We start from the raw sequence: 13,063 nt of genomic DNA, 5'->3' as shown, positions 1-13,063 counted from the left end.
GGTACGAGCGAAACGGAACGAAGTACAGACGTATTTTGCAATCTTCTGCCGTTTTATTACCTGACCGATAGGTCATTCTCTGGGTAGAAGCGGAACAAATGCGCTGCTTTCGAGCGGTTTGTTGTCATTTACGCATAAATACTGAAGCCGATTTCATAGACATACATACGTGTAGTTAGAATTAGCGAGAGACAGACGGTCGGCTGTGGAAAAACAGGATACCACGTCGTCGTCCGCCTGTTGCGAATGTCTCCGGTTACTGACACACAAACGCAGCAGTTAGCTTTGCACGTGGGTGGATAAGTGTGCATTACAATCTTTTTCTATGACATGTTTTCGAGGATGGGAAACGTCTACTTAAGTCTGCGAATAGTCCGATGTCTAATAAACGTGTGCGTGTCGGATATAGGCGGCTACATTTTGACATTTACATTTACATGTGCCTATTAATTGAATTTTCTTATTTTTCTATAAGTTTCATTAATTTCGTTAATCATTTCATTAATTTTTTAAATCTTGCAAACTAATTATGTTCCATAATCGACTTTTCTATACGTATATGATTGATCCTAAAATATGGTATGTTAAAATAATTAAAAATAAATGTTAAAATTAATTTTTTTTTTAAATTTTAAGAAGCAGCTTTGTAGATTTTTTTTCGGAAGAAGATAAAGATTTTTCTTATTATTTTTAATAAATTTTTTGGACGTCTGGAATAGTAATATTTTGTCTGGATAATTGAGGAATAAAAATATATCGCCCAATTCTGAGGAAATATAATCTAAATACTCGGTAGATTTCCTACTTTCTTTATAACAGGATCTCGCACATTGGCGTATTAGATAACTCGCTTAATCATGAATAACCGCATTACCGTGTGTTAGGAGAGCAACGATAAAACTGTGATTCCTTTTTTCCTGTATGTAGCAACTCGTTATCGGTTTGAATTAATTTTTAGAATTTTAAGGTCGCATAATCCATAAGAGAAATATAATTTCTAAGTAACACTACTGATGCTAAATGTCAGACTTTATTAGAGGTCCTTGCAAAACTCCCCTCGTTATTGCAAAGATTAATCGATAAGTTGGATAGTTTCCAAAAATCGACCACAAGGGACGATTAGCAATGTCGCGACATTCCCGTTGCGAATAATCCAATTGCGGCTTTCTCCACTATTTGTCGTCCGGATCGCTTTCTGCGATTACAATTTTGACGATCACCGATCTCTTTGCAGACGTGCTATCATTACTCAAAGCCGTAACGATCGCGTCAAGAAGGGAGATCTTGAAATGCTTCAAGACCTCGTCGCAGGAAGGACGTTTTTTACGTTCCGCAAAACGGGCAATATTTCCGTGGATCAAAATTTCCGAAAGCCGTTCGGGATACCGAGACGTCGTAGCGGGATTCCCTGAAGCTCTCTTCTTTTCTCGGCGACGGACAATTATTCAGGCGAGAGACGTATGCTTTGTGGTGGTACGCGGCCATCGAGCGCGGGGTGTCGAGCGCTCAGGCCATACGGGAGAATGCCGATCGGACGACAGTACGAGGGGCAGTCGTCGAGTGGTGGAAACGGTGGTGGTGCGTTGGCCGGAATTGGGATCGCGAGGGGCCAGCTGGCGGACTAATGCGGTCCCGCAATGTTCCGCGGGGACGAGAAGACGGTAGTGGGCCCCAGGTGGAAGAACTATGTAAGAGGCGAAGCGCGAAGCGGGGGGGACGAGGTCGTCACGCCGCCGGCGGCGGCGCGGCTAAGGTGCCAGAAGGCGGCAGAAGAGGTTGGCCTTATAGAGGGTTTATAGTTTGCGTAGGATAGACGATGAGCGTCGAGGTCGACACGCTGGAACTCGAGGTCTTCGAGGTGAGTCTTCAACCCCTCTCGAGGACGCGACGAACGGAAGTCGCGCGCGCGCGCGCGCGGCGCCGGCGCTGTCAAAGGGAGCCGCGTTAACGAGGCGATCGTTTCTCGAGGAAATGCGGAATGCTTCGATGATACGGTCGTCGCCGAGCAGTCGACGGCTTGATTTTAATCCGCGCGTTTATTTGCTTAATTTCTTGCCATCGTCTTATGCTGCTACTTAAGAGATAATTAGGATTTTTCTTTCCTTGAAGAGTTAGAAAGCGGACAGAGAGTTTTAATGTATTATCATTGCAACCTTATGATTTTTTCTAATTTTGTATTAATAGCGAAAAGAGTGAGTAAATATTATCTTTATTAATTAATAATTTTTAATTAAATAAGGCAGCTGCTTTATATATAAAGATAAATAATTTTGTATATTAGTCAACTCTCTCTCTCTCTCTTTACGTTATGCCGAAATATGATTTTACGCGCTTGTATAAATTCGAGCAATAATTATGAAACTTAATTACAGTTGCAATAATTGTTTGATTCATAATGCGATGGTAAGATTAAGTATTATTATATCGTTTTTTCAAAATTGTATAACAATTTTTTTTACATTTTTACCGGAGATAAATTGCTTCCAATTAATGCATAAAGTTTAACATTTCTGGCACTAATGTAAGATTTTAATTCTCGTTCGGTATCAAATCGAGAACAATACTCGTTAAAAAAAAAAATTTAACTTCCTGCGCCATAACGCCGAGGCTGAAGAGTTATGTAACTTTCGATATTACGCAATAGACTTCCGTTCGCTGGCCCGCGTGCTGTTTGACAAGTAATGCGCTTTGATCATAACTTTGTCGGCGTGATTGAGATATTACCACGAACACACGTCTGTCAAGTATTTCGATTAACACAACCGCATTCTCCTCTCCTTACCTTATCGTGTCACATTATTCATATTTATCATTTCCGATCCTTATCGCGTCACATTATCCATTATTGGACAGCCAGGCCATTCATATTTGTCCACATCTAAAAAGAAAGCAAAATAATTAATCGAAAATAATTAATTAGCCTTGTCGCGTTGATGTATCGCCAAATATTGTAATTATAAAGTGATTGCAAGCAAATTTTCACGAAACAACAAATTTAGGTGATATTTATATAAAATCTGTTTTAATTCAATTTCTCCGTACAATTTAATTTTTGCTGATCAGTAGTTCTTTTGCACTTTCTCGAATGCAAGTTAAATTCTGTTGTACGTGAAATTGACATCGCATGTAACTCGTAATGTGCCTGCGAGAGCAGTTCGGAATTTTTTATCCGACCAGTCTTCGTACTATCTGATTGTTTAGCTTCCTACACGCTTTCAGCGTACCTAGAATCAAATTATATAAATGCTAAGAAAAGAAAATTTCTGTATAATCAAAGATATAATGATAATAATCAGAAGTGAATCAAAATTAGAATTATTTTAAATAATAATGGATCAGAGAATCGATCGGTTATTTTAAACGTTGCGAGAAAGATATGAGAATCATAAAAATCGTTTCTGCATTCAATTTAACGATTTCTGTTTACAACCCGGAGCAACTCCGCGCGTTATAGTATTCTCATGGTCCATCAAACGGCGTGGACTTTGACAGACATTTTCTCACACGTCATCCGCCGTGAAAAAAAAAACAGTAAAACGCGACGGCGATCGCGGCTTATAACCCAATAAAGCTCTTATAGACGTTCAACTTTACGTCCATCGACATGCTGAAGCTTTATATCGCGCGAGTTTACCGGAAAAAGTCTCGATTCGCTTTGTCCATGACACGTTTTCATGCACGCGTGCCGCCGCGATCTATACTCGTGCAGGTCGCTCTGCTTTTCACGCGTTTTCTAGAGCACCCACGATCTTCGGGGTTTATTTTATACAGCCCACACGAATCGGGTAAGCTGTCGGCAAAGTGGTGCACATACACACATACACACACACACACACACACACACGCGCGCGAGTAGTGTGCAATCGATATTTATGCGCACAAAGAATACGAATATATTACAATAAATTTCTTTTCCAGTTGAGATGTGTGCATGCATAAATATGAAATTTTGATCGTTCTCATCTTCATCTTCATTTATCTCGAAGAGAAATAGTGTATATGCTTCTGCAACGAAGATTGATTAATTAAGCAGGATTAACTGGTCCGGATAGAATCGCTTCACATCTCTTTTATGGGCGATTCCTCGCTTTTACGCGAACCTCGTAAGAATGCAGTATCGTTAAATGACATTGAAGTCTTACGGAGCTTCTTCTCAAAGTAACCGATTTATTTTTAAACGCCGGCACAAACAAGATTTAGCAGACGGCGCCTATTTTAATCCTATTTGAAACTTGGAAAGTATTAAGTATCAAGTAGTCACGCTGACGGCCGTTTCACTCTAACAGTCTAGCTATATAAATGAAACGTTTTAAAAGAATTGCGTCTATTTATCGTAAGAAAAAATTGAGCGCAGTTTTGTAAATACATTTTGGGAATTTGCGGAATAATGCGCCCGTCATTAATCCTCGACAATACCTCCATCCAGCATCATCAATCACGTTTTACTTTCTCGATGGATGAACCGCGGCGTCACAATCAATGGGAATTTTCGCTCTTACCTGCGTAATTCGCGAACGATGTAGAGACGAAAAAGCGCATCTGTCGTGCCAAACGGCGTGTGTCCTCGACCGATCGTTCCTACCCTTGAATCTGAGTCAAGTAACGTGAGCGGCTGATGTCGCGCGACTCTAAGGTAAAGGACTGCGACGACGAGACCGAATTAGCGGATGCGGCGACACGTCGTGGTACCGCGAGGACGACGTCCAGGAGCAGCGAGGCTGGTGGCCGCAGGTGTTCGACGCAGGAGGCCGAGGAGGACGACGACGGCGTTGGTAGCAGCAGTCGCAGGAAGCGGAAGAAGCGGCGGAAAGCGCAGCGGGGCAAGCAGTTGCAGCTGCAGCAGCCGCAGCTGGAGGTGACGACAGGCGGCGTTCAGCAGCGATCGCACACGGTGCTCACCCTCGCCTCGTCCTCCGACGAGGTGGAAGCGGTGGGCGAGTGCTCCAAGAGGGACTCGTCCAGCAGCCTGGGCGGCGGCAGCCGGCACAACACCCTGCGTGAGTCCCTGCTGACGGTGCTGGGCAAGCTGGTGATCTGGAAGGGCACCAGATACCGCTCCGCCACCGCCGCCTCGTCGTCCTCGCTGGGGCCGCCGAATTCACCACCCGCCACTGAGTGCATCGGTCGTAGCACGTCCTTCTTTTCCAGCGGTGAGTTCCCACGAGTTCTTCGGGGAAGTGCATTCCCAGTCGCAGCGCTGGTTACGAGTCAAGGTTTCGGACGGTTGCGTTATGTCAATATGCGGCTGCAAAAGAAATAAATTTCTATATGTCCTAATTTAACAGCTTTTTTTTTATGGAATGATTTAGTGAGGATTTTTTTTTTTTTTTAAGGATTTGATGATACGCTTTACAGTGAATACGAATGATCCATGCGCAACGTTAATACCTGCCTATATTTATACTTTTCTGTCACGTTAAATTTTGTTGATATTTATAGAGAAGATATTTTTTTATTCTACATTCCTGTATGTTTCGCTTTCATATTTTTGATTGTGGAAATATTTTATTGGACTGCGAGTTTCTTTGACACAGTCACAATTTGGCAACGTCAAATACATTACTTCGTTTCATTTGACTGATACGCTACATCGCTTGCATCGCTCCTTTTGACGAGATTTGTATAGCGTACAAACAATAATGCATACGCGAGTTATGTAACAGATATGACGATCGATGCTGCTACTGATTTTACGTGTAATGCAAGTTTCAGCGACTTATGTACGACTATCAAGGTTCCGCACCTTGGACATTCGAATGACATATTAAAAGCCATAAATTAAACAAGAGTGTGTGACACCCACGTACCTCTTCGCGAACACGTGACAGAGAGATGCCTGCTACGTAAGATCGATCCGATCGTTCTTCGCGTTCACCGCTGGACTTTGCTACACACTTCGCATGACGAGCCAACGATTAATAGTTTATCCAGTTATGTAGAACTGCCGCAGAAAGTAGACGTATAACAAGCGTATGTAAAGCAATGCACTTGACTATAAGACCGATTAACTGCGGAAAAAATCAACTACTGTATCTTTTCACGGTTGTGAAACGTTTGAGTTGCATTTTTTTATATTTATACGCGGATAATAATAAGCGACTAAAATAATTGTGATTGCTTAATATTGCCGCATAAGAAAATTTTGGTCTTTTTCCTTACTGTCTACTTGTTCACTGCAACATCCGCATTCCTTCTCAATAATGCGATATGAACGATAGAAATATATCTATGCGATCTAATGAGAATCATTGATTATAATATTACATGTCATAAATATATAAACGTTGGAGACACGCGAAATGATCATTTGTTGTATTATCTTTGCAGAAACAGAGAGGCGGATTCGCGCCAACAACCGCGAGTACAACTCACAATTTAATTATGCGGTAAGGGAAAAGTGTCCTGCATTACTAATTTGTCAGAGTTGAAAGTGAAAAAATTCAATATTGCAAATTTAATTATGCACAGCGGATGAAAAATACATTAATATTCTTATCGTTTTGCAGAATAATTACATCAAGACGTCCAAGTATTCGGTTCTGACGTTCCTACCATTGAATTTGTTCGAACAATTTCAGCGGCTCGCTAACTTTTACTTCCTATGCCTGTTGGTGCTTCAGATGATCCCCGCCATATCCTCCTTAACCCCCATCACCACAGCTATACCGCTCATAGGGGTACTCACACTCACTGCCGTCAAAGATGCCTACGATGACTTTGTAAGTATTTTACTGTCAATTTGTCTCATTGATTTTTCTTATTGCATTTCATGGAAAAGAAAATCTAAATAAAAGTAAAACGAAATCTGTATTAAAAATAATATTGTACTTAAAATTATGTTGCAAAAAAATATACAGATTTTAGAGGGAAGGAATGAAATCGTTATCCGTGAGAACATGATGTGATAATTTAATTTTCAGCAACGGCATAGCAGCGATTCTCAAGTGAACAATAGGAAATCCCGAACGCTGCGCGGTACTAATCTTCGTGAGGAGAAATGGTCACAGGTTCAAGTGGGCGATGTAATCAGAATGGAGAACGATCAGTTTGTCGCGGCAGACGTTTTGCTTCTGACAACGAGCGAGCCGAACGGTCTCTGTTACATCGAAACTGCGGAACTGGACGGGTAATGTCTATAAAGTCAATCAATTACGCGAACGTGTAAACACGTGTCTATAGAGATGGCTGTTGCAATGATCTGTGAAACTCGTGCAGGGAGACGAATCTGAAGTGTCGTCAGTGCCTGCCCGAAACTGCCGAGATGATGGATAATCACGAATTAGTCGGCCAATTCGATGGAGAGATCGTTTGCGAAACCCCTAATAATTTGTTGAATAAATTCGATGGAACGCTCACGTGGAAAGGACGGAAGTAAGTAATATCGTAAATGGAATTAAGCGAGAACCAAGTATCTCAAATGTTCTGCAAAAAGCGACAATTGTTTTAAAACCGGAGATACCCGATTCTTGTTTCACACGCATGAGATTTGTTTAAACCAACATGATTATTAATGTTTTGTGAATATTACGTGCAGGTACGCGTTGGATAACGACAAGATTATTTTACGTGGCTGTGTGCTCCGAAACACGCAGTGGTGCTATGGCATGGTGATCTTTGCGGGCAAGGATACCAAACTGATGCAAAACTCAGGGAAGACCAAATTTAAGAGAACCTCTATAGATAGGCTGCTGAATCTCCTCATCATCGGGATAGTGTTTTTTTTACTTTCCTTGTGTCTATTCTGCATGGTCGGCTGTGGTATTTGGGAGAGCCTGGTGGGTCGTTATTTCCAAGTGTATCTACCGTGGGACTCGTTAGTGCCGAGCGAGCCTATAACCGGTGCCACAGTGATCGCCCTGCTCGTGTTCTTTTCGTACTCTATCGTGCTGAACACAGTGGTGCCAATCAGTTTGTACGTGAGTGTTGAAGTTATTCGGTTTGTTCAGTCGTTTTTGATAAATTGGGATGAGGAAATGTACTACGCGCCCACGAAAACGCACGCTAAAGCTAGGACTACCACGTTAAACGAGGAGCTGGGCCAAATAGAATACATATTCTCCGACAAAACCGGAACATTGACGCAGAATATAATGACTTTCAACAAGTGTTCTGTGGCGGGCAAATGTTACGGCGACGTCATTGACGAAGTCACCGGCGAGATCATCGATTTGAGCGAGGTAAGTTTCTTTCGTTTACGCGAACAATCCTAATCCGATGCTGATGACAGGGTACGTGCTATAATCATATTCACATTATCTGTTACAAAATGTACACATTATCGTAAGAAATATGAGCAATATTTATTCATATTATATAGATACGCTTTTAATGCTACATAAGAAACAATATTGGTATGCTTTCGCAAAAATTTTTTCTTGTTTGATAAAGAGATTTGCATACTATACATTGGATAAAATATATTTTTTTTATATATTATATATTTCCTTTTTATAATATTATTTTAACATAAGTTATATAGCCGACAAATGACTTATGATTACGCAAGAAATTAGAGAATGTATTTTTTTTCTTTTTGCAACCATATAGCAAAAAACATATTTACATCATTATTATGCAATTGATATTAAAAATGTCCTTGTGCATTGTTACGTGCTTATATAATTTGTAGAATATTTTTGAGTGTCAATACGTTGTGGTTTCTTTTATGATCGTTACACGATGATTTTTTTTCGATTACATGCAAATATAACGCCAATATGTGTATTGTGGTCGTACTTTTGCAAAAGATTTCATATACATCACTTAGCATGTGTGTGCTGCATGTAGACGGACAGAGCTGTTCCAACGCCAACGATGCGATGGCAGAGCGGACAGGAATTCGTACGTCCAGTTTATACACCATTAAGTGGTCCGAATGTACGTCTTCTGGAACAAGCAGACAGGGTATCCAATACATCACCGGAACCCGGCATCAACGGCAGCCCAAAGACACACAAATCTTCAGTACGCATGTTGATAATTAGCACCTCTTGCCACGATCACGGAATCTGTATACGCTGTCGCTTTTATCTGTTTATCATCGCACACGTGTCTATCACGCACAATGTCATATAAGTCGAAGCACTTCTACTATCTCTATCATGCTCAATAAGAGAATCAATTCGCGTCGACACTCATAACGTATGAATTGTACTTGTCATATTCTTGCATGTTCGGATTTTATGCTATGCTACAAAGTAGATATGTATATACTGTGCTCTACTCTTCTTTTTTTTCTATCAAATTAATACATCGTTAAGGTACAATTTCATTTGCGATTATCTTCTTGTCACACGTATGCTTTAAGGATAATACAAAACTAGCGATACATAATCTATTTCTATGGAGGCAAGGTACATACCACTCTGGGTAATACGGTTTCTAGCCCTCCATCTGGCTTTTCTCTCCTTTCCTTTTTTAACAACAGCGGATCTTCCAGTCTACGTCGATCAGATTAACTTTCTTTCTTCTACGTTAACTTCGTTGTAATACGCAAACCAAGATCGGAAAATTTCCTGAAAAGTCTCGTACATTTTGCAGACAATGCCACCTCTGGATTTCTCGTTCAACAAGGACTACGAGCCGGATTTTAAATTCTACGATCCTGCACTGCTCGAAGCCGTGAAACGGGAGAATCAGGACGTTCACAGTTTTTTCAGACTGTTAGCACTTTGTCACACTGTTATGCCGGAAGAAAAAAGCGGCAGGATTGAATACCAAGCGCAATCGCCCGACGAGGCTGCCCTAGTATCTGCCGCTAGAAACTTTGGTTTCGTCTTCAAGGAGAGATCGCCCAACAGCATAACGATCGAAGTGATGGGGAAAAAGGAAATATACGAACTGCTCTGTATTCTGGACTTTAATAATGTACGCAAGAGAATGTCCGTAATTTTGAGAAAAGACGGACACCTCCGATTGTACTGTAAAGGGGCAGATAATGTTATTTACGAGCGACTGAAAAAGGACAGCGAAGAGATAATGGCGAAAACGTTGGATCACCTAAATAAGTTCGCAGGTGAAGGCTTAAGAACATTGTGCCTTTCCGTGAGGGACTTGGACGAAAGTTTTTTCAATAATTGGAAGCAACGTCATCAGGAGGCAGCGTTGAGCCAAGAAAACAGAGACGACAAGCTGGACGCGATTTACGAGGAGATAGAAAAAGATATGTCATTATTGGGTGCTACTGCCATCGAAGATAAATTGCAAGACGGTGTACCGCAGACTATCGCCAACCTGAGTCTCGCTGGCATCAAACTTTGGGTGTTGACGGGCGACAAACAGGGTAAGTTTGAATGGCATATAAGTGTTATAGAAATATATAGATTTTCGTAACGTAAAATGTTGGCAAAAAAATAACATTGAGCTCTCGTATTTATAGAGACAGCTATCAACATCGGATACTCGTGTCAGTTACTGACGGACGATCTCACGGATGTCTTCGTGGTGGACGGCACCACGTACGACGGTGTGGAGACGCAGTTGGTGCGATATTTAGATACCATTAAGAACGCGTCGACCCAACAGCACCGACCGACTCTCTCCATCGTCACATTCAGGTGGGACAAGGAAAGGTCAGGCACATGAAAGAGACGGAGTACAATCTATCAATTTTTTCTATTGCTGATTACGATTAACGCATTCGTTAAGGAAGGAAAAGAAAATTACCTCTCACTGAATGTGATATTATGTTTGCTTTCTATGTCCATGCCTAAAAATTTATCGTACTTGATTGCAGAACACGTACGCTTTATATCCAAGCTAGCGGATCTCGCAACATCGTTCTAATTACGATTAAATTATACAATTACAAATTATCTGAAGATTGTGAGGCGAAAAAACATCTTTAGGCATTTTTCATATTTTCATATCTTCATCAATATAAGGGATGCTACGACCCATTTTGCTGCTATTACGCTAGCGCTTAATTTATCGTATGTGCATCGATTTTATCTCATTTTCTATTTATCTATCGCGAAGTTTAACGTTAAAATTATATTTTGCATGTGTCTCTGATTAGTATTTTTCTACCTTTTATATTTAAAAGCATTACAAAATCGTCTTCCATGTTTTATAACTACTGAAGATATCGAGACTTACTATGTTGATAATATAAGCAGCGATATGGCTGTATTTAGAATGGTAGACTAGATCTTTTCAAACTATTTCAAATATGTTTCAGATATTGCATATTTTATCTGAGGTATCTTACGATTTAGTGATAGATAACTGAGAATTATCATGATGCTTGATACTCACTCCTTCTCTTTCTGTATGCTTAATAATTAATCTTAGTGATAAATATTAACACAACTGGTATGTTGCTTGTGTCACGTTCTTGTATTTTGTAGGAATTAATACAACGCATTGTGTATCGTTTAACGTGCCTCATCTTTTAACGATAAAAAGTAAATTTCAAAGTCTCTTATCATGCTGTTAATGACAGCGGAATTGCGATTTATTATCTTCGGTCTAACTTTTGTTATACTTGTGCATTGTTATAATTGTGAACTATAAATAATTCTTAATTCGAGCTTGCCAAGTAAATACCAGATCCATTGTTTTTTTTATCTCGTTGGAATTAACTATCTTCAGCTTGAAATTCACGTTTTCTCTGCGCAGCAGCGATACAGAATATAATCCAAGTAGAGACGAACAGGATGAGCACGAAATGGAGCATTCTACGGGATTCGCTGTGGTTATCAACGGGCATTCTTTGGTTCACGCGTTGCATCCGCAATTGGAACAGCTTTTTTTAGAAGTGTCCAGTTCATGTAAGTCGAGATCGAAGTCACACGTTTAGAAACCGTCGCTTGACAGCTTGATATTTGCAGGTAAAGCTGTAATATGTTGTCGGGTGACGCCGCTGCAGAAGGCAATGGTCGTCGAGCTGATTAAAAAGAATAGATCCGCGGTGACTCTGGCGATTGGTGACGGTGCTAACGATGTCTCGATGATAAAAACAGCTCACATCGGCGTTGGTATCAGCGGACAGGAAGGATTGCAGGCCGTGTTAGCCTCCGATTACTCGATAGGGCAGTTTAGGTTTTTGGAAAGGCTACTTCTGGTTCACGGCAGATGGTCTTATTATAGAATGAGTAAATTTCTTAGGTATTTTTTTTACAAGAACTTTGCATTCACTCTCTGCCACATCTGGTTTGCCTTCTTTTGCGGATTCAGCGCACAGGTGAGATCTTTGAAAATTTTGCCGAGTTATAATAATAATAATGATGATGATAGAAACGATAAGTAACGTAGAAACAAATGATGTCCCAAAGGCGAATATGATTTGCAACACTCCTTTGTAAGAGCTTGCTCCGAAGTTGAGATTTCGAGTATGAATTTAATTTATTTTTCTGATATTGTAAAAAACAGTATGCGCATTGGAGTAATAGTACGAGCATCAATCATCTCTTGCATATTGTTTTCTTGCAGACTGTGTTTGATCCCATGTACATTTCCGTCTACAATCTGTTTTATACTTCGTTACCGGTTTTGGCGGTTGGCATTTTTGATCAGGACGTTAACGACAAGAATAGTTTAATGTATCCGAAATTATACGCACCAGGACTGCAGAATTTGCTCTTCAACAAAAAGGAATTTTGTTGGAGCGCCCTACATGGGTTTTATGCTAGTTGTGTATTATTTTTAGTACCTTATGGTAAGCATCTTGTTTATTTCTTAAGAAAATTATATCAATACTTATTCTTAGATTACAGCAACATGAATTCATACACGTGCGCGTGTCTTGTATTTCAACAGGGACATACAAGGACGGAGTGTCACCAAAGGGTTACGTACTTTCTGATCACATGCTGCTGGGCAGTGTAGTAGCCACTATATTAGTTATAGTCGTGACTGTTCAAATAGCCCTTGACACATCGTACTGGACAGTTTTTAACCATATTATGGTGTGGGGCTCGCTCATCTGGTATTTTATTTTAGATTACTTCTACAACTTCGTTGTAGGTGGGAGTTACGTCGGTAGCCTTACTATGGTACGTATACACCGCGAATTTTGTTCATTATTTACGAAAATTATAGTTCTATATAGCATTTAATTAAT

General features: G+C 40.4%; 1 protein-coding gene across 7 annotated transcripts in view; it reads left to right on the top strand.

Moving 5' to 3' along the window:
• The window catches only part of ATP8B (ATPase phospholipid transporting 8B), a 34,057-nt gene that overhangs the window by 18,556 nt on the left and 2,438 nt on the right, over positions 1–13,063 (top strand). The window contains exons 2-15 of one of the 7 annotated variants that reach the window (XM_067358597.1): positions 1,235–1,775; positions 4,634–5,150; positions 6,328–6,386; positions 6,507–6,719; positions 6,921–7,126; positions 7,216–7,371; positions 7,535–8,177; positions 8,788–8,964; positions 9,541–10,282; positions 10,379–10,571; positions 11,620–11,771; positions 11,832–12,184; positions 12,433–12,658; positions 12,760–12,995. In XM_067358597.1, coding sequence (XP_067214698.1) covers positions 1,638–1,775; positions 4,634–5,150; positions 6,328–6,386; positions 6,507–6,719; positions 6,921–7,126; positions 7,216–7,371; positions 7,535–8,177; positions 8,788–8,964; positions 9,541–10,282; positions 10,379–10,571; positions 11,620–11,771; positions 11,832–12,184; positions 12,433–12,658; positions 12,760–12,995 — 4,011 coding nt within the window. In that variant the 5' untranslated portion in view covers positions 1,235–1,637. Of the gene's footprint in view, positions 1–1,234; positions 1,859–4,633; positions 5,151–6,327; positions 6,387–6,506; positions 6,720–6,920; positions 7,127–7,215; positions 7,372–7,534; positions 8,178–8,787; positions 8,965–9,540; positions 10,283–10,378; positions 10,572–11,619; positions 11,772–11,831; positions 12,185–12,432; positions 12,659–12,759; positions 12,996–13,063 lie in introns of those variants that run through there. The other 6 variants (XM_067358600.1, XM_067358599.1, XM_067358598.1 and 3 more) reach the window with 6 other exon arrangements.

The sequence above is a fragment of the Linepithema humile genome, chromosome 7, assembly GCF_040581485.1.
Source record: "Linepithema humile isolate Giens D197 chromosome 7, Lhum_UNIL_v1.0, whole genome shotgun sequence".
Taxonomy (NCBI): Eukaryota; Metazoa; Arthropoda; class Insecta; order Hymenoptera; family Formicidae; genus Linepithema; species Linepithema humile.
The sequence above is the reverse complement of the archived record's forward strand: the minus strand, read 5'-3'. Positions and strand labels throughout refer to the sequence as shown.